This window comes from Oncorhynchus mykiss, chromosome 12 (assembly GCF_057628025.1).
Source record: "Oncorhynchus mykiss isolate SJ-2025 chromosome 12, ASM5762802v1, whole genome shotgun sequence".
In the NCBI taxonomy this organism is placed as follows: domain Eukaryota; kingdom Metazoa; phylum Chordata; class Actinopteri; order Salmoniformes; family Salmonidae; genus Oncorhynchus; species Oncorhynchus mykiss.
The window spans coordinates 91,513,427-91,539,834 of NC_143033.1; the positions used below are offsets into that span (position 1 = coordinate 91,513,427).

General features: G+C 45.1%; 1 protein-coding gene across 4 annotated transcripts in view; it reads left to right on the plus strand.

Annotated features, from left to right (window-relative positions):
• The window catches only part of LOC110539040 (serine/threonine-protein kinase LMTK2), a 54,529-nt gene that overhangs the window by 22,819 nt on the left and 5,302 nt on the right, over positions 1-26,408 (plus strand). For all 4 annotated transcript variants that reach the window (XM_090194041.1, XM_090194042.1, XM_090194040.1 and 1 more), the window contains exons 4-11: positions 1,270-1,346; positions 1,905-2,023; positions 2,454-2,541; positions 11,785-11,915; positions 15,907-15,991; positions 16,773-16,894; positions 21,194-21,343; positions 21,583-24,658. In XM_090194041.1, the coding sequence (XP_090050167.1) occupies positions 1,270-1,346; positions 1,905-2,023; positions 2,454-2,541; positions 11,785-11,915; positions 15,907-15,991; positions 16,773-16,894; positions 21,194-21,343; positions 21,583-24,658 (3,848 nt within the window). The remainder of the gene's footprint in view (positions 1-1,269; positions 1,347-1,904; positions 2,024-2,453; positions 2,542-11,784; positions 11,916-15,906; positions 15,992-16,772; positions 16,895-21,193; positions 21,344-21,582; positions 24,659-26,408) is intronic.

A 26,408-nucleotide genomic window follows, 5' to 3' on the forward strand; every position in this document is an offset into this window, starting at 1 on the left:
CTACAGTCCATGGTTCGAATCCAGGCTGTATCACATCCGGACGTGGTTGGGAGTCTCATAGGGTAGCGCACAAATGTCATTGTAAATTAGAATTTGTTCATAACTGACTAACTGTTCATAACTGACTTGCCTAAGACTTTCTTTAGTTTTTTTAAGTTACCAGGTTGTTAGCTAGCTCGCCAATGAGGTGACATGTTTGAACAAATTATAAATGGTTAGTGAATAGTTTTACAATGGCATGGTTTGAATGTAAAATGTGGTTCCCGCTATAGGAAGATAGAAATGTTTAGACGGTAATATTGGTCAGATCCTTTGACCTTGTTGGGCTACAAGCAAGCAGTTTTTTGCTGTAGTAATGGTGCAACCATGACGCTATCAAATCAGATTGTTTTCTCTAGGGCACTCGGAAACAACGGTACGGCGAAGCCTTATCGTTAGGCTACAACAGTTATTATCTGGGAGATCTTTTCCAAGTCGCACAATGCTCCCAAAATAACATCTCTGGCTGCACAAAAAATAGTTTGTCACATATGCGACCAAATTAGTTTCACTTTAGAGCTCTGAATACTTTTGACGTTAAGTCCCCTCAACAAGGTTTGTTGACCTGATTGTGTGGGCAACCCATGCATAACGTCTGTGTTGGTTTAGTTAGCTAACTTGGCTCAGTGAAGCCACATCTGTCGGCTGTTTTCCTCATGTACTGTAAGACATTTCTAAGTAGATTCAGTGGCATGTGACAGAAATACTGACCCTTGGATATGTCCTTCTGTACTAGTTCCATATGGGCCCTGTGTAAGGTCAAAGGTTAGCCTCAGTTTACATGCTCAGGCTTCATATGGGAAGGAAGTAGATTAACATCTTAATGTATGAAGCTTTTGTTTAAACACTTCCTGGGAATCCATAATGTGTAACACTGCTGTTGTTTTGCAATGAGTAAATACATTTGGAACATATCCTGGCCTGAGCATCTGATCTGAATAGAATCCTGCCACTGTGTTTAGATAACTAACAACACAACTGCTCCAGTTTTCTGTATTGATTGAACTCATGCCCTGGCTGCATCTCTTCACAGAGGAAAAACCATACAGATGAACATTTGATATAATGCAACAGCCTATTTAAATAAAGGTTAAATAAATAAAAATAGAAAAAACAAACAGGTGCCATTGTGTCACCATGGTTTGGTCTGGGACCAGAATGCTGCGTACTACGACATACCTGCAGATCACACACACTAACTCTGGGTTCTTTTTTTGTTGGCCACCGCAGTGGGATCCACTGGCCCTCAGGTGGTCCGTCACAGTCTCAGCTACATCCAGGAGATTGGGAACGGCTGGTTTGGCAAGGTAAGACATTTCTTCCTGACGAAGGTCGCAAAATTCTGTTACCTTTCCCAAAATTCCAACCCTACTCCAGATGCTTTAGTCAGTTGTCTCCAGTAGCCTGTACAGTGTGTTTGAGAGGGAGCGAGTATTTCACCCCGGGGTTGAGTTTTGGTGTACGTAATAACAAAAGGAGACAGCTGCTCACTTCGTCACAGTTGAAGCTCATCCTTAATGAATCAACATGGTAAATATGACTAGAGTAGCCCCTCAGCCTCTGGTCCTACACCACCTGGCAGTGTGTTCTATGTTGTGATTAATGCTGTCTCTCCATGGCTCCCCTGGCTTTCACCCATCCCGTAGCTACACCCCCCCCCCATCTCCAAGCTACACCCCCATCATCCCCTAGCTACATCCATCCCCTAGCTACACCCACCCCCCCCATCCCCTAACTACATCTCCACCATCCTTCCCTTGTTTTCAGAAAGACCTGCCTTCCTGCAGACTACCAGTGTTTTGGCTCGACCCTTAACATGCTTCCTGTGTGTTTCCTTCCCTGCACTCTAACCCGTGTGTGTCCAGGTCCTCCTCAGTGAGATCTACACAGACCCGGGTGGGGCCAAGGCGGTGGTCAAGGAGCTGAAGGCTAACGCAAGTGCCATGGAGCAGAATGACTTCCTGCAGCACGGAGACCCTTACAGGTGAGCTACTGGCATGTCTGCTGGGAGAGGCTGAAAAGAAGGGGCATTTTGGACATTTATTTTATTGTCATGGCAATTTCAGGGTCGTTTTCAGATTTTCAGGAAAATTTTGCCAAAGGCCCAGTTCCAACAATTGGCTAAATGGAACACACCAGATTAATTTAGAAAATGCATTATAGCAAGAATCGAAATAACAGATCTGTCAGTACTTGAATAAAGTAACTAAGGTATTTATAATGACAGCTACGCCTGACTTCTCCTAGTGGAGCAGCACCCTCTGCCTTCTAACTTGGACACTGCAGAGTGTTCTTATTTCACTAGTCTTTAGCAACAGAATGGGACTGGAAGAGATGCCAGCTGTAGTCCTCCAGTATTCACATCAGTGATATAGACTACAGTAGATTGTCTTAACCGGTGTTTCTCTTCATAGAGTTCTGGTGCACCCTAACATCCTGCAGTGTTTGGGCCAGTGTGTGGAGGCTATCCCCTTCTTGCTGGTCTTTGAGTACTGCGAGCTGGTGAGTGTCCTCAATTACTATCATTTATGATTGTATGAGTCAATATACAGTACCTATTATAGTTTATCAGTGAACCCTTTTAAAAGTCAAAACATCAGAACATGTTTTGGATGAATCCCACAGCTGCCACCAAATGATATGTCAACATGCCAGGCATTTTTCCTAACTCATGATCAGAGTGGAAGGGAGTAATTAGACCATCCTGTCTGTCTGACTGTGGTAAGCTCCGCTTGTGGGCAGCTCAGACTCCAGTTCCAACGCCATCCAATAAGTAGACATAATTTAGCCTCCCAATCACCTGGCCTTACAAGCCCCCCCCTTCCCAATCTTAAATTAGCTTGCCTATCCGTCTTGGGTTATTGGGGAGCTGCACTCCGTCAATGCTGTCCATCATGGCCTGATTTATCTAGTGTTTTTCTTGATCTATTCTGGGCCCCTCTTGCCCCTGTGCCCAGGACCAGAGAGCTGCATAGCAGCATGTTTCATCAGGGACCTGTCTCAGTTCACATTCCCTCCCTCCCTCCCTCCCTCCCTCCCTCCCTCCCTCCCTCCCTCCCTCCCTCCCTCCCTCCCTCCCTCCCTCCCTCCCTCCCTCCCTCCCTCCCTCCCTCCCTCCCTCCCTCCCTCCCTCCCTCCCTCCCTCAGCAAACAGGCTCCATTTACCCCCCCCCCCCCCCCATCAGCCCACTGAGCCCAGTCCCACATCCTGCTGTGTTTGTGTGTTTTCTCTCCACACTGGCAATATGTTGGTCCTCAGTGTTTTTTTTGTCAGCTCGTGCTGTGTGAGCACGTCAGAATGTTCAGTCTTGGTAGAATATACATTACCCTGTTGATTAGGTCCTGCCTGTCTTTAGGATTAGCTGGGAGTTTCAGAGGTATTTATTTCTATGTGTTTCCGTTCCCCCTCTCGGGGTTAGTGTTTCGGCTGAGTCTGTTTCGGGATGACAGGCTGTAAGTCAGGCATGTGAATGGTATGTTCTGATTCAGTTCGGCCAGAGCTCATTTTTCAGTGCATCTGAAAGGCTGTTACCCGCAGTGGCATCAGCCCTCGGTTTAGTATGTGTACGCGTGTGCTTGTGTGTAAGTGGGGCGTGTTTGATATAGTGCGTGTTTGATATAGTGCGTGTTTGATATAGTGCGTGTTTGATATAGTGCGTGTTTGATATAGTGCGTGTTTGATATAGTGCGTGTTTGATATAGTGCGTGTTTGATATAGTGCGTGTTTGATATAGTGTGTGTTTACTGTTGGGCTTCGTGTTTGTTTGCATAGATGGAGTTTTACTTTGTGTGTGTGTCAGACTTTGTGTGTGTGTCAGACTTTGTGTGTGTGTCAGACTTTGTGTGTGTGCACATGTGGGAGCCCTCAAGTGACCCTAACCCAGATTTAGACTCTATGAATCAGACCCTAACCCAGATCTAGACTCTATAGATCAGACCCCAACCCAGATCTAGACTCTATAGATCAGACCCCAACCCAGATCTAGCCTCTATAAATTAGACCCCAACCCAGATCTAGCCTCTATAAATTAGACCCCAACCCAGATCTAGCCTCTATAAAGGGAGGAGGGATGCCCCCCATATCTCTGACAGAGCTCTCTCTCTGCCTGGTACTGTGCCTTGTGACTGACTGGCCACTACTATAGCAGAGGCCTCTGGTTGTAGGAAGGGGCTGCCTTAATCGACATCCAGAGGACGGAGATGGGGTTTGGCTAATGACTTAATGTTATTGTGGTCGTTAAACAACTTCAGGCTGGAGAGGAGGGTGTGAGTGGACCTTGTAACTGAGCGGGTCATCTTGGCCGGAGGTATTAACTTGATGAGGTAGCTCAGCTCTGATGGCTCTGCAACAGTTGTTGCATCTGGTCTATGGAGGAGCTTTGAGGAGGACTTATTTTGGCACTCAACATCCAGAAGGTATGGGTGGGGTGTTTTGTCACTCACCATCCAGAAGGTATGGGTGGGGTGTTTTGTCACTCACCATCCAGAAGGTATGGGTGGGGTGTTTTGTCACTCACCATCCAGAAGGTATGGGTGGGGTGTTTTGTCACTCACCATCCAGAAGGTATGGGTGGGGTGTTTTGTCACTCACCATCCAGAAGGTATGGGTGGGGTGTTTTGTCACTCACCATCCAGAAGGTATGGGTGGGGTGTTTTGTCACTCACCATCCAGAAGGTATGGGTGGGGTGTTTTGTCACTCACCATCCAGAAGGTATGGGTGGGGTGTTTTGTCACTCACCATCCAGAAGGTATGGGTGGGGTGTTTTGTCACTCACCATCCAGAAGGTATGGGTGGGGTGTTTTGTCACTCACCATCCAGAAGGTATGGGTGGGGTGTTTTGTCACTCACCATCCAGAAGGTATGGGTGGGGTGTTTTGTCACTCACCATCCAGAAGGTATGGGTGGGGTGTTTTGTCACTCACCATCCAGAAGGTATGGGTGGGGTGTTTTGTCACTCACCATCCAGAAGGTATGGGTGGGGTGTTTTGTCACTCACCATCCAGAAGGTATGGGTGGGGTGTTTTGCACCTTTTTTTATTGTTCAATTATTTAGGTGTCATGATATTTGTATGGATAAAGTAAATTAAATAAAAAAACTTCATATCAAACATTGGGGTCAAAATGATTTACACTCCTGTTTTCAATACTTTTCAATACCTCACCTTGCTAGCATAATGGCACTGAGCATTTTTCTAAAATGTTTTATGAGTTGGAGAAGACATTGGCAGGGATCTTAGACCATTCCTCCCTACAGAATCTTTCCAGATCCTTGATATCCTTTATCCAACCACAGGTTTTTATAGTAGTTTCAAGTCTGGAGACTGAGATGGCCGTTGCAAAATGTCAGTTTTGTAGCCAATTAACCATTTCTTTGTTGATTTTAATGTGTGCTTGGGTTATTGTGTTGCTGGAAGATCCACTTGCAGCCGAGTTTCAGCCTCCTGACAGAGGCAACCAGATTTTGGGCTGAAATATCCTGGTACTGGGTAAAGTTCATGAAGCCGTTGACCTTAACAAGGGCCCCAGTGGAAGCAAAATAACCCCATAACATCAAAGATCCACCACCATATTTTACAGTAGGTATGGGGTTCTTTTCTGCTCATACATTCTCATTTCAACACCAAACCCACCATTGGTGTGCGTGGCCAAAGTGCTCTATTTTCATGTCATCTGACCAAAGTACCAACCAATCCAATGCCGTTTAGCAAACATTTGTTGGATGACATGAAAAGGGAGCTCTGGGGGAGAAGTTGCGGAGGGGGTCCCCCCAGAGAATTTTTAATATTGAAAGATTGAGAAGCTCTGTTCTGTTGACTTTTTACTCCAAATTGAATGAAAAATAAAATAATGCTCACACCGTCTAAAATATAATGAGCCTAATAACATACTGGTAAAATTATTTGTTTAAAATTTTTATTTATTTTTATACATGTTGGACCATTGTGAATATAGCCTATGCATGGTCCATATTTGTATTTATTTATTTTTATACATATTGGAACATTGTGAATATAGCCTATGCATGGTCCATATTTTACCTGTAGGCCAGCTGAAAACAGCATAGTGGCTATAAATAGTCTGAATCTTGGGTTTGCTTATCTGCATTTATCCTATTGATCTAATCATTAGTTAGATCCCAAATGTGATCTTTTAATTAGTTAGTATCTTATTGATGAATTTGATGTTCCAAAAACGTGCATAAACACAGCGAACATTATGTAGGCCTGCCTACCTGATAGGGTAACTTGAGGTCATGCACTTCTTACAGAAACCACGTCATGTCACCATTTACCCCCCCCCCCCCAACACTATCCCTGGTGGCCACTAGTCTTGCTCAGCAACAAATGTAATCGGTCTCATCACAATTTTGAGTCACTCCAAAAAAAGATATTCCGGTGGGGCTGTGTTTTACCCCAAGTTACCTTACCATTGACCTGTGTTACATTCTGCCCCACACTCCCCAATGCACTCACAGTGAATTGTGGCGTGCTAATGTTCTTAACTTCTTAGAGCTACCCCCTACTTTTTTTCAGTTTCTGCATGAAGACATATATATGAGTACAGGGAACATAAGGTTGAATATATTATTATAGACCTGCTAGATATACTGTCTTTATTATTATTATCCATTTCACTTTGGCCATTGTTGTGGGCCTGCCCTCCACTCAACAGCCTCAAATAGGCTATTTCATGTGGGTTGGGGCGGCAGACACACGCACCTCACATTTCATTGCATTACATTTTTATATATTGCTTCTAAAATATAAAAAAATCACTATTTTATATTATTAATTTCAAACAAGGGCATTAGCACGAGAAGAACTTACCAGTCCAAAACATGTCCTCTCTGTTCAAAAAATATTCCTCCACTTGGGAATCACTAAATGAATCGTCCTACAACAATCTGTCTCGCTTTTCCTATCAATTTCTTCTAAAATTGTTTGTACACCTGTATATCTAGACTTCGATTTAGCTTTCCCTGACTTAGTCGCCATACTGATTGATATATAAACAGCTGAATCTGCGCGTTTACCAAACAATGCTGTTTCGTAATATGCGTAGTTCCTTCCGGTATAAAACTTGAATAGGTAATGACTGTCTTTACGCCGGAGTTTACTACATGGGTTGGTCTTCCAACACACAACCATTGCATATTGCCGTTTACCTCCGCTCATTGGCTATCTACCCAGCTAGATTTCAAGACGATCAGTGGTCATTGGGTTAAAATACAGTCAATCAACGAAACAGTGGTCATATCATTGGTGCACAGTGATGTCATTACTTGTCTTCAAATCGGTTTCTTTCAGCCAATACGTCCCATCAGGTTTGGTTGTGTTACAAACAAACCAGTTGATTGCAATGAAACCAAACATGACTGGAAAAGTCACGTTTTGTGTGGGTATTTACCTTCGAATGTGTCGTCGAAAATGGAATGAGACGGAATTCACGACACAAGCGGTTCACAAAACATTTCGTGTTAGGCTATAAAAACGGATTTTATCAAACAAAAGATAATTCATTGTGTAACAATGAGCATTGGAATTGCAAACAGACGAAGATCGTCAAAGGTAAACTATTTATTTTAATACAGTTTGATTTTGTTAGCCTGTGCTGGTTGAAATATATATATTTTTTTTATGGGGCTCTATCCTCAGATAATCGCATCGTATTCTTTCGCAGTAAATCCTTTTTTAAATCTGACAACGCAGTTGGATTAGCAAGATTCTAGGCTCTCGATACATGTGAGACACTTGTATTTTCATGAATGTTTAATATGACTATTTATGTAGCGATCACCGTATGTTGTGGAATTTCAGCCCGCTACCGGGTTCCGTGCGCAGAGAGGTTAACCATGCCACTGCTAAAACTCTGGGTTTACAATGGTGCAGTTTACACACATTTTGAAGATAAGAAAGTAGGAATGGAAAGCTCTTTTAAACAAAGGCCATTAAAACTGCTGTTGCATTAAGAATTGGCTGCTTGTCCCTTCCTATAACACTGTCAACTTGAATGCACCTTGAGAGGAACATTTATCTTGCAAAAAAACACAACAACAAACAGACTAGGTACAGTGCCTTGCGAAAGTATTCGGCCCCCTTGAACTTTGCGACCTTTTGCCACATTTCAGGCTTCAAACATAAAGATATAAAACTGTATTTTTTTGTGAAGAATCAACAACAAGTGGGACACAATCATGAAGTGGAACGACATTTATTGGATATTTCAAACTTTTTTTAACAAATCAAAAACTGAAAAATTGGGCGTGCAAAATTATTCAGCCCCTTTACTTTCAGTGCAGCAAACTCTCTCCAGAAGTTCAGTGAGGATCTCTGTATGATCCAATGTTGACCTAAATGACTAATGATGATAAATACAATCCACCTGTGTGTAATCAAGTCTCCGTATAAATGCACCTGCACTGTGATAGTCTCAGAGGTCCGTTAAAAGCGCGGAGAGCATCATGAAGAACAAGGAACACACCAGGCAGGTCCGAGATACTATTGTGAAGAAGTTTAAAGCCCGATTTGGATACAAAAAGATTTCCCAAGCTTTAAACATCCCAAGGAGCACTGTGCAAGCGATAATATTGAAATGGAAGGAGTATCAGACCACTGCAAATCTACCAAGACCTGGCCGTCCCTCTAAACTTTCAGCTCATACAAGGAGAAGACTGATCAGAGATGCAGCCAAGACGCCCATGATCACTCTGGATGAACTGCAGAGATCTACAGCTGAGGTGGGAGACTCTGTCCATAGGACAACAATCAGTCGTATATTGCACAAATCTGGCCTTTATGGAAGAGTGGCAAGAAGAAAGCCATTTCTTAAAGATATCCATAAAAAGTGTTGTTTAAAGTTTGCCACAAGCCACCTGGGAGACACACCAAACATGTGGAAGAAGGTGCTCTGGTCAGATAAAACCAAAATTGAACTTTTTGGCAACAATGCAAAACGTTATGTTTGGCGTAAAAGCAACACAGCTGAACACACCATCCCCACTGTCAAACATGGTGGTGGCAGCATCATGGTTTGGGCCTGCTTTTCTTCAGCAGGGACAGGGAAGATGGTTAAAATTGATGGGAAGATGGATGGAGCCAAATACAGGACCATTCTGGAAGAAAACCTGATGGAGTCTGCAAAAGACCTGAGACTGGGACGGAGATTTGTCTTCCAACAAGACAATGATCCAAAACATTAAGCAAAATCTACAATGGAGTGGTTCAAAAATAAACATATCCAGGTGTTAGAATGGCCAAGTCAAAGTCCAGACCTGAATCCAATTGAGAATCTGTGGAAAGAACTGAAAACTGCTGTTCACAAATGCTCTCCATCCAACCTCACTGAGCTCGAGCTGTTTTGCAAGGAGGAATGGGGAAAAATGTCAGTCTCTCGATGTGCAAAACTGATAGAGACATACCCCAAGCGACTCACAGCTGTAATCGCAGCAAAAGGTGGCGCTACAAAGTATTAACTTAAGGGGGCTGAATAATTTTGCATGCCCAATTTTTCAGTTTTTGATTTGTTAAAAAAGTTGGAAATATCCAATAAATGTCGTTCCACTTCATGATTGTGTCCCACTTGTTGTTGATTCTTCACAAAAAAATACAGTTTTATATCTTTATGTTTGAAGCCTGAAATGTGGCAAAAGGTCGCAAAGTTCAAGGGGGCCGAATACTTTCGCAAGGCACTGTAAATATATCAAATATTCTACTGTGGAGCTGTCTGGATTTTCTAGTCATTACTCATTGTATTTGCAGAGGAGAAGTAAATGTGGACTGTCATAGCGTCTTCAAAGTGCGCCTTGGCAGAAAGTAGCGGCAATGACTTTGCAGTGCCACAGCTAAATGGTTGCAGCGGAAACACTGCCTACTGTAAATTATGATGGTGGACGTTAATCTTATGGGGCAATTTTTCTTCCACTGTTCCTGGGGTCCCTTGTTAAGCTCAACACTCAACAGCATCATGAACTTTACCCAGTACCAGGATATATTTGTCAAAAACATGGTTGCCTCTGCCAGGAGGCTGAAACTTGGCCGCAAGTGGATCTTCCATCAAGACAATAACAAGAGTTATGGTGGTTCCGTCAGTATTCTGGTCTAAGCTGCTTGTAGTCAGTAAGGGCACAGAGAGCGCTGAGTAAACACGGCTGATCCATTACCTTGAGTCGTGTGGATTGACAGTTTTACCGAAAGCTGCCTGTATATTGTTTGACCCCGCAGAGTGGCTGTGTTTTCACTACCACATTCCACAGGAGTCCTCTTAGCTCCGGGTGACACAGCAGTCACCTTCTCCAGAGCTCCCCCACCGTGGTGGACCTGATCCCCATACATACCTGGGCCTGCAGCCCTTTTCACTGACTGGTTGTGTATAGAAGGACCTTATTGGAGTAGATCCTATCCTTGTCAAGGACCCAGTTGATCTGACTGGCTTTGTATAAGGGACCGATCAGAATGGATCCTGGTGAAGGACCGCCTGGGGGCTAGAGGGATATCATGTGGTGTTCCACAGGGCTCCATATTGGGGCCTCTACTGTTCCTCGTATTTGTAGGATAAATGACAAAGTAGCAGAGGGTGTGTGTAGCTAAAGTCCTTTGTAATGATACATTATAATGCCCCCTTTAGTGAAATTCCATCCTGGATTAGTGGCGCAGTGTCAAAATAAGGGTGTGGCTATTGTGGTTGGTCTTCCAACACATAACCATTGCATATTACCGTTTACCTCAGCTCATTGGCTATCTACCCAGCTAGATTTCAAGACGATCAGTGGTCATTGGGTTAAAATACAGTCAATCAACGATGGTGGTCTTTGCTCAATGTTCTTTCCGTCGTTTGTTTTTCACAACATTATTTATTTTAATGGTAAAAGTGTTACTAATGTTTTGTGAAGGTTTTGTCCTTTAAAAGGAGGCTACACTATGTTGAGAGATGTAGGTGAGAATGCAAGCCTTTCATGGCAGTTCTCAGAGCTTTGAGTTGCCTGCAGGGTGTGAACCACAGCCACTGTTGACACAATAGTACGAGGCAAGCCCCTATTACCTCAGGAGGAGCCTTGTCAGTGAATCCATCAACTCACTCATTATCCCAACGTTACTGATCTAAACTGACAGATGAATGCCTTGCACTCATGCCACCTCGGCCTAACCCACAGTGACGGTTTGTACCACTACAATCAGAGGTCTCTGGTGGGTTGGTGGTTAGTTACATTCTGGCATCAGCCTCAGCTGCCCTCCCCAACATCTGAGGGGTGGGAATTAATTTTGCCACCCTCAACCTATTTCCCCGGACTGTGGGACTCGTTGTTCTCACACACCTCTGGCCTGCCCCGTTCACCTCCTCTCCCCCCAAACGGAGCTTTTGACCGTGTGCCCAGATACGTGACCTGGCCATTCGGCAAGAGTCGATCCACCCCACTGGCCGGATTTTGTATTTTAAAATTGCTGTGACACAGCATATAGACCTAGGTGTATTAAACAACTGGGCCCTTATTTGGTTCTACTCCCCCATCAGCAGTAAAACCTTGCTGGGCTGGAGAGAGCTATGCAGTTGGAGGGAGTCTACTGCCCCTGTGTGGATGACTGCTTACAATGCACCTTCAGATAGTCACTCAAGGCCATATTACAGGAGCTTCAAGTTGTGATGTTTCTGTGTGCCATTTTATATTAAAATAAGGACTAAGCAAATGCTGTTTTTGGCATTGAAACTAGTACACAGGTGTTATCCTGTGCATGTGTCTCCATTTCAGGGGGACCTCCGGAGCTACCTGTCTCAGCAGGATTGGATGTTCCGAAATGCTGAGCTGCTGCAGCTGCAGAAGATGGCCTGTGAAATCGCTGCTGGCGTCACCCACCTCCACAAACACAACTTCCTGCACAGGTAGCACTTCTGCTCTGGCTCTGTTTACACCAGTCAGTCACAACTAGACACGGCTTTAGCTAAGGGCACAGCCTTCAGATGTCAAACGACAGTCGTGTTTCAAGGAATTAAGACTTCATCAAACATTTTGAGTAGTACTGTCTGTTTTTACATCTTCCAACTTAAAAATGTTGAGTTACGATAGTATCAGACAAGTGATATTAATGTGTCTGTCTCTATCAAATGAAATATGTGGTTTTGGCCTCCCTCATGGCAACTTTCTCTTATGGATACGTACTCCTACTCCCAAGCCAACACTGAGCCAATCCTAAAACAGGGACACTGGGCCTGTCCAAAAAGGAGAGTGCTGCAAGGGCCTGTTTGGTTGAACGTTTTACCCGGCAGTGCAGGACATGTAGGCTCCGCTCAGCGCATCCACATGCTCTGTTTTGCATGCTCAGAATAAACCCAAAGGGCTCCAATTACCCAGCTCCCACGCATTGCCACAGTGTCAACTATCAGCCTGTCAGAGGGATATGATGATTCTGCTGTTTGCGTGTAAATGGATAGCCTCATGTTGGCCATTTATTATCCTGTGTTACAACTCAAAAGGAGCCCAAGTACGAGATTCCACCGTTAACAGGGTCGTAATGACAGTCATAATAAAAAATAGTGCACCGCTTTTCTTTTGGTTGGGTTGCAAAGTTGATTTACTACCAAGGTGTGATGCCCCGCCCACAAAGTACCTGACACGGGGCTGTGGCTAGCACTGTGCCACAAAGCCTTCTGGGACGGTGGCAGTGGTGTGAACTGAAACTATAGCCAAGGCTTAGGGTCTGTGGTCTGAGCCCAGCGTGTTATTGTGACGGGGTGGCCACAGCAATAAGACAACGAGCTGTCATGGCGGTCCAGGAGAACCACTCTGACTGACATTACATAACAACCCTGGGGAGAAATAGCATATGGGGCAGTAGAGGAGAGGGAACTGTGTTCCCCAGTTTTTCGACCAGTGTGACAACCATAGCATCCAGCACATATTTGAATTCATTTGGTCATTTTACGCAAATGATAGTTTCACTTGACTTGAAAAAAATGAGCAAAATCAGTTGATCTCCTTTTTTGTTGTTGTAAGGTCTTTGTTTTTAACTCGCTAGGTCTCTGAACTATATGGATTTTCTGTCAGAGGTTAAGAATCTGCTGATGTGTCTGCACCAAACTGCCCCCATGCCATTTGCCTTGTAGGGATACGACTTTGAATCTGATTCTCTCTCCCTGATCTTCTAGTAGTACTGTAATGCACTGTGTTCGCCAACAGCAGGGAACATCCAGGACAGAAGAGGTTTAAAATATCTCTCAATTTATCTTGCCGATGTTTCAGTGGGCCTGACAGTAGCTCTCGGGGTGTACGAGCACAGACCACTAGTGTCAGCGATGTCCACGGATAGACGGGGTAAAAGAGACGCGCTTGGAACGGGTTGGTGGTGAAATGTTTCTTGGGCCAAGGGGAAACCAGAGCCTCTCCCTCCATGAGGGTCCCAGTCTGAATGAGATACCATCTGTCCACTCAGACAGCCCTGTCCCCCATTATCGCCCTCCCCTGTCCATCCCGCCTCACTGCCCACCTGTGAGTGTTCTTCCCTGGGAACAATATCCTGGTGCTGTATGAGTGAGTGGGGAAAAGCTCCAGCATCAGTGATTTTGTTACTAGGGGCGGAACAGAAGCAACTGGATGAGGTTTCCTCTAGTGATGCAAGATATAAGTCCAAATGTTTTTGGGTCTAAAGCCACTCAAGAGTCCAGTCTTTGTCTGGCCCTGCCCTGACCTGGGTCTGTGGTGGTTGGATTTAGAGTCAGGTTGAAGGGGTCCTTAATCACCTGAGACATGGCATTTAATCATATTACGGTGAGGAAAATATAATTATTCAAAATTTGTCACTGGGATATTATGTCATCCTGTCATAGGCCTGTACAGTGTATTTAAGGCATGAAAATATACTGTGGACCGTTTATTAGGTACACCACCCCAAAAATACTGGCCGTGGCTTGCTATATAAAGCAGGCAGACCGGCATCAAGGCATTCAGTTACTGTTCAATTAAATGTTAGAATAGGCGAAACTAGTGACCTAAGTGACTTTGAGCATGGTAAGATCGTTGGTGCCAGCCGTGTCGGTTTCAGTACCTCAGAAACAGCTGGCCTCCTGGGCTTTTCATGCACGACAGTGTCTACGGTTTACGAGAAAGGTGTGACCAAAACAACCATGCAGTCCTGTGGGTGAAAACAGCTAGTTGATGAGAGGGGTCGAAGGAGAATGGCAAGAGTCGTGCAAGCTAACAGGCGGGCCACAAACAGGCAAATAACGGCGCAGTACAACAGTGATGTGCAGAGCGGCATCTTGGAACGTACCACTCGTCAGTCCTTGTCATGGATGGGCTATTGCAGCAGATGACCACACCGAGTTCCACTCCTATCAGCTAAAAACAAGAAGAGTCTCGTTAACACTAAACCACCAAGACCGGACAATTTGATGAATGGAAAAACATTGCCTGGTCTGACGAATCCTGGATTTGGCATAAGCAGCATGAGTCCATGGCCCCATCCTGGCACAGGCTGGTGGTGTAATGGTGTGGGGAATGTTTTCCTGACACGTTAGGTCCCTGAATACCAATTGAGCAACATTCGAATACCACAGCGTATCTCAACATTGTTGCTGACCAGGTACATCCCTTCATGGCTACAGGGAGGTCTGACCCGGTACTCGATGGGTGTACCTAATAAACTGGCAACTGACTGTATATTCCACCCTTTCAATTATTTATTTCCATTGCATGATCACATGAGAGCAGCACAGAGCCAATCTAAATGTCTCCTGCAGCAGCACAGAGCCAATCTAAATGTCTCCTGCAGCAGCACAGAGCCAATCTAAATGTCTCCTGCAGCAGCACAGAGCCAATCTAAATGTCTCCTGCAGCAGCACAGAGCCAATCTAAATGTCTCCTGCAGCAGCACAGAGCCAATCTAAATGTCTCCTGCAGCAGCACAGAGCCAATCTAAATGTCTCCTGCAGCAGCACAGAGCCAATCTAAATGTCTCCTGCAGCAGCACAGAGCCAATCTAAATGTCTCCTGCAGCAGCACAGAGCCAATCTAAATGTCTCCTGCAGCAATGAACAAGATAAGGTTCAGAGTATTGTTTTCTCTTCAGAGACTACAGCTGTGTGAACTGCAGTGTTTATCCCAAACCGCTTACTTGTGTTCAAACTTGGGTTGGGCTGATATATGATGACATTGATATATTGTGATGCGCAAGACTATATTTAATTTGAACTTTACAAATCTAAACTGTGCAGTTTAATCAGTTAGTCTGTGCAATATGTTGAAAAGAAAGTCTAAATGAATTAAGTCTTATTTCTTCGCCACACAAATATTATTTAATGAGAATGCGACTAATATTGTAAATAAGCACAAATTGCACAGTCTGGAGTGATTTTAGTCATTAACGACGCAAAACGATTATATCAGATATCGCAATATTTGGTGTAGCGTGTCGTAGAAGAGTTCTCCCCAAGTATCGCCCAACCCTAGTTCAGAGGGAACAAATGAGAGCTATTTGTTGGATGTAGTGCTGGTAGACTCAACTGGACCTGTGGGTTGGCACCAGAACAACTGGACCAACTGCCTATTATTTGCAGCCCTGTGATCCATTCACCGTTCTATGACCACACCAGATTGAACTCAACCGTTCTATGACCAGACCGTATTGAACTCAACCGTTCTATGACCACACCAGATTGTATTAAACTCAACCTTTCTATGACCACACCAGATTGTATTAAACTCAACCGTTCTATGACCACACCAGATTGTATTGAACTCAATCGTTCTATGACCACACCAGATTGTATTGAACTCAATCGTTCTATGACCACACCAGACCGTATTGAACACACAATAAACTCTGTAAATCCTCATGTTTTTTAATCTTCTTTAATCGGTTTCTCCCTCTTTTCTCAGTGACTTAGCCCTGAGGAACTGCTATCTGACTGCAGACCTGACGGTCAAAGTGGGAGACTATGGCATCGGCCCCTACAGATACAAGGTACCAGGGAACTTTCCATCCTGTTTTCCTTCAAATGGAATCAGGGGGATTTTGTTTTATTTTCAGGTGACAGAAGGAACTGGCATCTGTATGTGTGCTGTTACAATAGTTTCAGTTTAGGTTCATTAACCTATAACCCTTTTCACAATGCTGAGCCCAGCTGAACAGAGAGCTTACACATCCACCAAAGTTTCAAAGGATGTCAAAGCCAGTACTGTACAGTAGTATAAGGCCTAGTCCGTGTAGTCAACACAATAGTGTAAAAGTGGTTTATTAAGGGGAGGATAAGTGCTTTCCAGTAGGGGGTTTATATACAGCCTTTGACCCCAGTCTGGCAGAACTCTGTGAAGCATTAAGACTGTAATACCAAAGTGTAACTCCCTACTGCGTTTGTCCCTGGCCTGACTGTCGATAAGGCTAGCTCCGCCCGCTGCATTCCTCAAATAATGTTGAGCTCTCTATTTAGCACGGTCAACAAGTGTGGCCAGACGTGTTTTGGCTGTATTTATGAGCTTGATTAAGTACGTAGGAACTCTGAAAACAACTCAAAGCACAGTAATGTGGGTTAGAACTGAAGGAAACCAAACATCCAAATGCTTCTCCGAAAGAAGCCTTGGCAAAACACATCACTGAATTGAATGGGGAAAAAAGGTGAATGTGAGCCTACTGGTTGTTTGTAGAACTATTCTGAGATAGACATCCTATTAAATTACACTTATGTGTTCTGCATGTAATTACATGGATGCCCCATGCTTGACTCTGTCCCTCTCTCATGTCACAGGAGGATTACATCATCACAGAGGACGACGAGTCGGCGCCCCTGCGCTGGATGGCCCCGGAGCTGGTGGGGGAGCGCCATGGGGGCGTGATCACTCTGGACCAGACCAAGCCTGGCAATGTGTGGTAGGTACCTCCACCTGGTCACTGTGCAATTTAGGTGACACCTTCAATGGGGAGGTCAGGCTCATAGTAATGGCTGGAACAGAATACATTTAATGGCCTCAAACACATGGTGTCTGTGTAGTTGATTCCATTCCAGACATTATTATGAGCCATCCTCCCCTCAGCAGCCTCCTGGGCATTGTGCTTCACTGTGTTGAATAAAATAAATTCATTAACACAGTGAGTCAACCTGTGTGCTGTTGCTGAGCAGTAGGTCAGGGTCTCCTTTGAAGATGATAGACTATCTCTGATTCTTCTGTCCAGATAACTCTCTGAGAGTGTAAATCTTAGCAGGCACTCAGTCTAGCTGACTTCTAAAGGGAAGAAGACGCTGACCCTGCACTCCCACTCGGCAGCACAGCAACACTGGAACCTATCCCTCCTGGCCCCTCCCTTATGACCTCATGGCTCCGTGCCAGTCCGTGTCACAGCTGTAAATCACAACGTTGCATAAGGAGGCTCTCGTTGCAGCACCACATATACCCCTAAATAAGGATATGTTTAGTTCTCAGAATATGGGTCATTCCACCAATAGAGTGCATTTTGGGTAGTGTAGGTTAAGTGTACATATTAAGCCCATCAACATCTAAGTTTAGACATTTCTAACATGTACTGCCCTAATCTTTGTAGGAAAAGTGGAGATACAATGAAATATACATTCCTCATTTTTATGTTTGGACTGGGCTTAATGGCTACTGAATGTACCATTATAAGCCCACCTCTTAAATTATCCATTTTAATTAATTTCCAAATATTCAAAACTGACATTTCTAATGTAAAATTGTATTATATTAATCCCCCTAAAGTTATTAAAATAAACTGATCATTACTATTCATCAGGAGGGTGTCCAATCATATCAACAGAGCTCAATGTGGACTAAGTGTTTGTTCTTGCCAACCACCCGTACACAGCTGATTCAACTAATAAACTAACCATAGAGTTGAATCAGGAGTTAATACTCTGTTAGAACAAAAACCTGCACACACACTGGTCCTCTGTGGATAAGAATCCATGCACAAAGACCATAACACACACACTGGTCCTCTGTGGATAAGAATCCATGCACAAAGACCATAACACACACACTGGTCCCCTGTGGATAAGAATCCATGCACAAAGACCATAACACACACTGGTCCCCTGTGGATAAGAATCCATGCACAAAGACCATAACACACACACTGGTCCTCTGTGGATAAGAATCCATGCACAAAGACCATAACACACACACTGGTCCTCTGTGGATAAGAATCCATGCACAAAGACCATAACACACACTGGTCCCCTGTGGATAAGAATCCATGCACAAAGACCATAACACACACACTGGTCCCCTGTGGATAAGAATCCATGCACAAAGACCATAACACACACACTGGTCCTCTGTGGATAAGAATCCATGCACAAAGACCATAACACACACACTGGTCCTCTGGATAAGAATCCATGCACAAAGACCATAACACACACACTGGTCCCCTGTGGATAAGAATCCATGCACAAAGACCATAACACACACACTGGTCCTCTGTGGATAAGAATCCATGCACAAAGACCATAACACACACTGGTCCCCCGTGGATAAGAATCCATGCACAAAGACCATAACACACACACTGGTCCTCTGTGGATAAGAATCCATGCACAAAGACCATAACACACACACTGGTCCTCTGTGGATAAGAATCCATGCACAAAGACCATAACACACACACTGGTCCCCTGTGGATAAGAATCCATGCACAAAGACCATAACACACACACTGGTCCCCTGTGGATAAGAATCCATGCACAAAGACCATAACACACACACTGGTCCCCTGTGGATAAGAATCCATGCACAAAGACCATAACACACACAATGGTCCTCTGTGGATAAGCATCCATGCACAAAGACCATAACACACACACTGGTCCCTTGTGGATAAGAATCCATGCACAAAGACCATAACACACACACTGGTCCCCTGTGGATAAGAATCCATGCACAAAGACCATAACACACACACTGGTCCTCTGTGGATAAGAATCCATGCACAAAGACCATAACACACACACTGGTCCCCTGTGGATAAGAATCCATGCACAAAGACCATAACACACACACTGGTCCTCTGTGGATAAGAATCCATGCACAAAGACCATAACACACACACTGGTTTATCTGAAAACTGATTCACATTTCTTGTACTGCTATTCTTGTTAATTAGTTCAACTTGTTTTCCTAAAGTCTGTCTGAAGACTGTTTCAAATCTACCTCTCTACTGTTGTATTACAAAGGGACAGCTGGTGGACCAAATCACGGAATCACCTGGATGAATGAAGGTCAACAATATGCCCCCACCCAAAAGTCATCATCTTGTCCCTCTTATGTTGGCCTTTTTGTCCACTACTTGTAGGCCTGATTTCCCTTAACCCTGATCTTATTCTTCTCTCTCTGCATCAATGACTACCGGTCCACTCCAAATGTCTTGGAGAGAGTACAGAGGTTTAATTGTTTCTAATCTTGATAAAGGTACCATGGCTAGATGCTGTAATCTGAACAAAAACCATATGTTAATTGAATATTAGGAATGTTAGCTCAATAACCCCCCCGTGTTTCCATGCAAACCGGCTTAATAGGAACCACAGTGAATTATGATAACACAGAATAGTAACATCTACTCTTAATATATCTGGAAACCAATGGTTTGGGTTATAAATATACACTATAGACTACAATATTATGCAAAGTTAGTATTGAACAATATTGAATTATTTCCATTGTATAGAGGGAGTGATTTTTCTGCCACTGTACTCATTAAGCCCACCTGAGAGAGAGAAAAAATAGCATCTATGTAATATTTATTTAACAGGAAAATAGGACAAAATGCATTTCCAAATGGAAGCTGTGAATGCCTAGTCTATTATAGAGGTTCAACAAAAACATCATAGTAACTGACAAATGAAGTAGCAGGGTGGACTGTTTGATCTTTAATTGACCATAAATCCCCTTGTGACCGGGGGGATGGAAGCTTGTGTGCAACACGGAGTGGGAATTGAATGCAAGCTTCACAAAAACATTGAAATTGTCTAGCCTATCTATGGGTGACAGGGTAGACGTTGTTTTCCACCACAAAACACCAGATAATGGCCAAAAAGAGTAGCACCAGCTCAGCTGCTTTTACGCTATGATTTGACTATTTGTTTAGAACAATTATTTTCAAAGGAATAGTTTCACCATATTAAAACGAGAGTTCAGTTCACATAACAGGGTTCACCTTAAAATGAATGACAAACGGAAATGAATCGCGTGAAATAAATATTAATCCTCAGAAAACAAGTAACTAGGGCTTTGAAATGGTGAAAACTTGGACGTTTTTGAATAGACGCAAAAGGAACTCTAGTCGTGGATTGACCCATGCACTGACTATACAAAACATTAAGATCACCTGCTCTTTCCATGAGACTGACCAGGTGAAAGCTATGATCCCTTATTGATGTCACCTGTTAAGTCCACTTCAATCAGTGTAGATTAAGGGGAGGCAGGTTAAATAATGATTTCTACGTCTTGAGACAATTTAGACATTGTGTGTGCCATTCAGAGGGTGAATGGGCAAGGCAAAAGATTTAAGTGCCTTTGAACAGGGTATGGTAGTAGGTGACAGGTGCACTGATTTGTTTCAAGAACTGCAATGCTGCTGGGTTTTTCACGCACACAAGTTTCCTGTGTGTATCAAGAATGGTCTAGAGGCGAAAGAAACGCACACCTGGCTATCGGAGTGGAACACCCAAAAAATAAAGGAGAGCCGCACACTCTAGGAGCTCAGATGTAAAAATGTCATGTCCAACTTTGACGGACAAGCGGTAGAATCAGGGTATAATGAATGGTCTACCACCCAAAGGACATGCAGCCAACATGGGCCAGCATTACTGTGGAACCCTTTTGATAACTTGTCGAATCCATGCCCCGACAAATTGAGGCCGTTATGAGTATAAAACGTGGGGGGCAACTCGGTGTAATCTTTCGCTTCGAGGAATACTTGTGTTTTGGGACCTGTTTTTGATAATTTTTATTAAGAACATTATTAATTGTGATGTGAATATGGTTATTACACTGCAATATGAAAATACCCCCCCCCCCCCCCCCCCCCCCCCCCATCTCATTGAGCATTTAACCACAGACCCATGTTGCCACCATGCACATGGGTACAGTAGGTTGTGAGTTGTAATTATCCCTCCACCAGTCATAAGTGTTTCTCTGATCCCTGTGTTTGCAGGGCCTTGGGGGTGACTCTGTGGGAGCTGTTTGAGAACGCAGCCCAGCCCTACCCTCACCTATCTGACCGCGAGGTCCTGAACCACGTCATCAGGGAACAGCAGATCAAACTGTTGAAACCACAGCTGGAGCTGCCCTACTCTGACAGATGGTCAGTCCCGCTCTCTCCAACCATACTACACATGACACCAACTGAATCTAGCTGGACTACATGTTATTTATGGAGTGTCTCCTGAATTGTTACAAAACTTAAATACTTTACCATAAAGAGAAGTGTATGAATTGCATACTTGACATTGAAACGATATGTTCTGCTATGAAGTCAAACTGTATTTAAAAAGCCTCGGCTCATGCCATAAAGGTAATACCTCAACTCTCTCCCCTGTGCAGGTATGAAGTGCTACAGTTCTGCTGGCTGACTCCAGACAAGCGGGCCACGGCCGAGGAGATCCACCGGCTGCTCACCTACCTGCGTATGCAGGGCCAGAAGGATGTGGAGGACGACTTCCAGCAGCGCTGGGACTCCCTCAAGCCCAACCCTGTCACTCGCCAGACCACCGTCAGCCACTCCTCCTACCCCATTCTGGAGCAGTTCGCAGATGACGCCCTGCGGGCCGAGGTGGACGAGGTGCTCACCGTCACGGAGACCAGCCGTGGCCTGAGCTTCGAGTACGTGTGGGAAGCGGCCAAGCACGACCATTACGACAGCAGCAGTGGCCATGGACGCTCGGCCATGGACACCACGCTCAACTATCACAGCATGTTCTTCCCCGTGCCCAGCGAGGACATTCAGGCCCACTTTCCAGACCCCGCAGCCCCCAGGACGGGGGGCTCCGACAGCAGGAACACCCATTCGGCAATTCCCGGGATCCTTCCCGTGTTTGACGCTCACAAACCAGCCAATGGAAACGAGTACTACATCCAGTTGGAGGAGCAGGGGGAGAGCACCGTGGAGGAGAACAGGGGTCCGGAGGTAGACACAGTTTCAGACAGGCAGAAATTTGTCACCCTCCAAGACGTCCGCTTGGATGAGTCCAGCACCGATGCAGACTTCTTCCACCACAGCATAGACTCTAAGGACTCGTACCTCCAGGACAGCCACATCTGGTCGTCCAGTGAGCATGACAGCCCCTACCACACCAACATCTTCAGCGAAGGAGACTCCAGACAGGACTCCCAATCCTGGAACAGGGGCTTCATGGAGCTTCCAGAACTCAACGGAAATGGTTTTCAGAGAGTGGAATCTGTAGAGGGGCAGGCCCAGGGAACAGAAAAGTGCTTTCGGAATTCTTTTTTAGGGGAGCGCCATTCAGAGGTCATCCTCCAGGACTCTTTAGAGGAGGCAGAGGGGGAGGGAACCCCGGATGTGATGAGGCTACTGAATACTGAGAAACTAGCGGACAACTTCATGTTCCTCAAAGAGAAGAGCCTGATGAAGGAGGGCTCTGGTTTATCAGGGAAAAGTAGTGAGAGTCAACAACTGGACTTCCTTCAACCTGGTCTGACCCACATCCCCGAGCACAGTTTCAGAATGAACTCTTGGGATGATGATGATGAGACCATAGATGGCATAAATGTAGCAGAGATCCCCATAAAACCTGTGGAGAGCAACATGTCCCCAGCAGAGGAGGAACTTTTTGACTTTATGAGTCCCAGTTTTGTGGATTTCCTGCAACCTCTAGCAGACCCTAAAACACTGGTGCCTTCAAATACACTGGTAACAGAGGACATCTGTAGCAACCAGCTGCCAATTAGAGAACTGCTGCAGCAGTCCTCTAATATGATGGACTCTGCTTTTGACTCTACCTCTGAGAGGGCTGAGGTCCCTGTTATTAGTTCAGCAAATATCCACCAGTCTCCCACACTCCTCTCTGAAAGTGCCACTACAGACCCCCTGTGCATGGATGCCAAAAACCTCAGCCTTGAAGACCGCCTCAGAGCCTCAGAGGATGACTGTGTTGAATCCATAGGAATCAAAGAGCCAACAGATGACCCGCTAAACTCTCCCCCAGTCTATGTCAGTGAGATTGCTGTCGACAATGGCCTGACCAGTGAAGGCTTTACCAGTGATGATCTGCTGAGCGACCTGGTTGAAGATGATACAGAGGCAGAAATGGACACCGTCCTCTCTGAGCATGAACATGACAACGAGCACGACAGGTCCTCTCTGCTGGTCTCTGGTCCTTCCATGGACCAGATCAGCCAGGACAGCCTACTGGAGGACAGTGTTTCCACCACTCTGCCCACTGTGGAGAACTCAGCCGAGACACCAGACTCCCTGGACAACAGCCACATGCTGGAGGAGTCTGTCGAAGAGCTAAACACCCCGGCAGCCCCTGACAAGCTCCAGCCCCCGTACAAAACAGCCGACAGCGGCTACGAGACAGAGAACCTGGAGTCTCCAGAGTGGAACTCTCAGCCCATCATCAAAGACCACTTCTCAGAGGAAAACGGTCTGAGTTTGGCAGAGGAAGAGGAGGAGGAGCCAGCAGTGGCTACCATGCTGGTTCCCCCTGAAATCATCGTCTCGGAGGTGGAGAGTGTGATGGATGCTCAGGACGGTGAGGACCAGCAGGCAGAGTCCATCGCCCATGGCGAGGAATCTTTCACGGGAGGCAGCTACAGAGACTCTGCTTACTTCTCTGACAACGAGTCCGAGCCCGAGAAGAAGTTTGAAGAAGCCATCTCGCCAACTGTGGACATCAGTGGCTGTGTTTCTGGAGGTCAATCTGTTCTTCCTGAAGTCACAGAGGAGGAGCATGTAGAGTCTTCTGCTGGGTCACAGTCTCCCATTGCTCGAGAAGCTCTGGTTGATATCGGAGTGGAGAAGACCGAGCCTCAGCCCCTGGAAGGGACCAGTCTCCCTGTGCTGATCCTCACCACAGAGGAGGACTGGGAGAAGACGTCACCTGTGTCCATCGACGGCAGTGTGGACGAAACCGGGACACTGGAGTTCTTCCCTGACTTCAGGACTCACAGTCACTCCGAGTCCAGCGGAACCTCCACCGAGGTCCTGGAAAAGCATCCATTGCCTGCTGTTGCTACCTCAGCAAAACCTTTTCCTGAGAACATACCGGTCCACGCTAAACTAACCAGGACCTACGCCAGCGAGATCACCCCCAAGTTGAAGGAGCCCGACATGGAGGGGAGGTACCTGGGCAGGCGGGACGGCTCTGATGGGCAGGAGGATGGCGGGGAGGCAGACGAAGAGGACGATAACAGCGATGACTCAGATGATGACATGCGGGCGTACCGGCTGCACAGCTCCAGTGAGGACAGCGAGGACGACACGGTGCACCCGGTTCCCGTTATAGTCTCGGATGACAGTAGAGCGCGGAACCTCAAGAGCCTGCTGAAGGCCACCCCCAGTGCCAAACCCTCCATGCCATCAGGGGGCAGTGATTCAGACAGTGCCAGTAGAGCTGTGTCGTTCTTCGACGATGTCACTGTTTTCCTTTTCGACCAGGTAAAGTACCCACTTGTCACCTTTTGCATGCACACAGACATTGTTTCACTTGTATCTAACATTTACAGTGGGGAGAACAAATATTTGATACACTGCCAATTTTGCAGGTTTTCCTACTTAAAGGTCTGTAATTTTTATCATAGGTACACTTCAACTGTGAGAGACGGAATCTAAAACAAAAATCCAGAAAATCACATTGTATGATTTTTAAGTGATTAATTTGCATTTTATTGCATGACATAAGTATTTGATCACCTACCAACCTGTAAGAATTCCGGCTCTCACAGACCTGTTAGTTTTTCTTTAAGAATCCCTGCTGTTCTCCACTCATTACCTGTATTAACTGCACCTGTTTGAACGTGTTACCTGTATAAAAGACACCTGTCCACACACTCAAACAGACTCCAACCTCTCCACAATGGCCAAGACCAGAGAGTTGTGTAAGGACATCGGGGCTAAAATTGTAGACCTGCACAAGGCAGGGATTGGCTACAGGACAATAGGCAAGCAGCTTGGTGAGAAGGCAACAAGTGTTGGCGCAATTATTAGAAAATGGAAGAAGTTCAAGATTTTTAATTAATTTTTTTTAGTTTCACCTTTATTTAACCACGTAGGCAAGTTGAGAACAAGTTCTCATTTACAATTGCGACCTGGCCAAGATAAAGCAAAGCAGTTCGACACATACAACGACACAGAGTTACACATGGAGTAAAACAAACATACAGTCAATAATACAGTATAAACAAGTCTATATACGATGTGAGCAAATGAGGTGAGATAAGGGAGGTAAAGGCAAAAAGGCCATGGTGGCAAAGTAAATACAATATAGCAAGTAAAACACTGGAATGGTAGATTTGCAATGGGAGAATGTGCAAAGTAGAAATAAAAATAATGGGGGTGGAAAGGAGCAAAATAAATAAATTAAATACAGTAGGGAAAGAGGTAGTTGTTTGGGCTAAATTATAGGTGGGCTATGTACAGGTGCAGTAATCTGTGAGCTGCTCTGACAGTTGGTGCTTAAAGCTAGTGAGGGAGATAAGTGTTTCCAGTTTCAGAGATTTTTGTAGTTCGTTCCAGTCATTGGCAGCAGAGAACTGGAAGGAGAGGCGGCCAAAGAAAGAATTGGTTTTGGGGGTGACTAGAGAGATATACCTGCTGGAGCGTGTGCTACAGGTGGGAGATGCAATGGTGACCAGCGAGCTGAGATAAGAGGGGACTTTACCTAGCAGGGTCTTGTAGATGACATGGAGCCAGTGGGTTTGGCGACGAGTATGAAGCGAGGGCCAGCCAACGAGAGCGTACAGGTCGCAATGGTGGGTAGTATATGGGGCTTTGGTGACAAAACGGATTGCACTGTGATAGACTGCATCCAATTTGTTGAGTAGGGTATTGGAGGCTATTTTGTAAATGACATCGCCAAAGTCGAGGATTGGTAGGATGGTCAGTTTTACAAGGGTATGTTTGGCAGCATGAGTGAAGGATGCTTTGTTGCGAAATAGGAAGCCAATTCTAGATTTAACTTTGGATTGGAGATGTTTGATATGGGTCTGGAAGGAGAGTTTACAGTCTAACCAGACACCTAAGTATTTGTAGTTGTCCACGTATTCTAAGTCAGAGCCGTCCAGAGTAGTAATGTTGGACAGGCGGGTAGGTACAGGTAGCGATCGGTTGAAGAGCATGCATTTAGTTTTACTTGTATTTAAGAGCAATTGGAGGCCACGGAAGGAGAGTTGTATGGCATTGAAGCTTG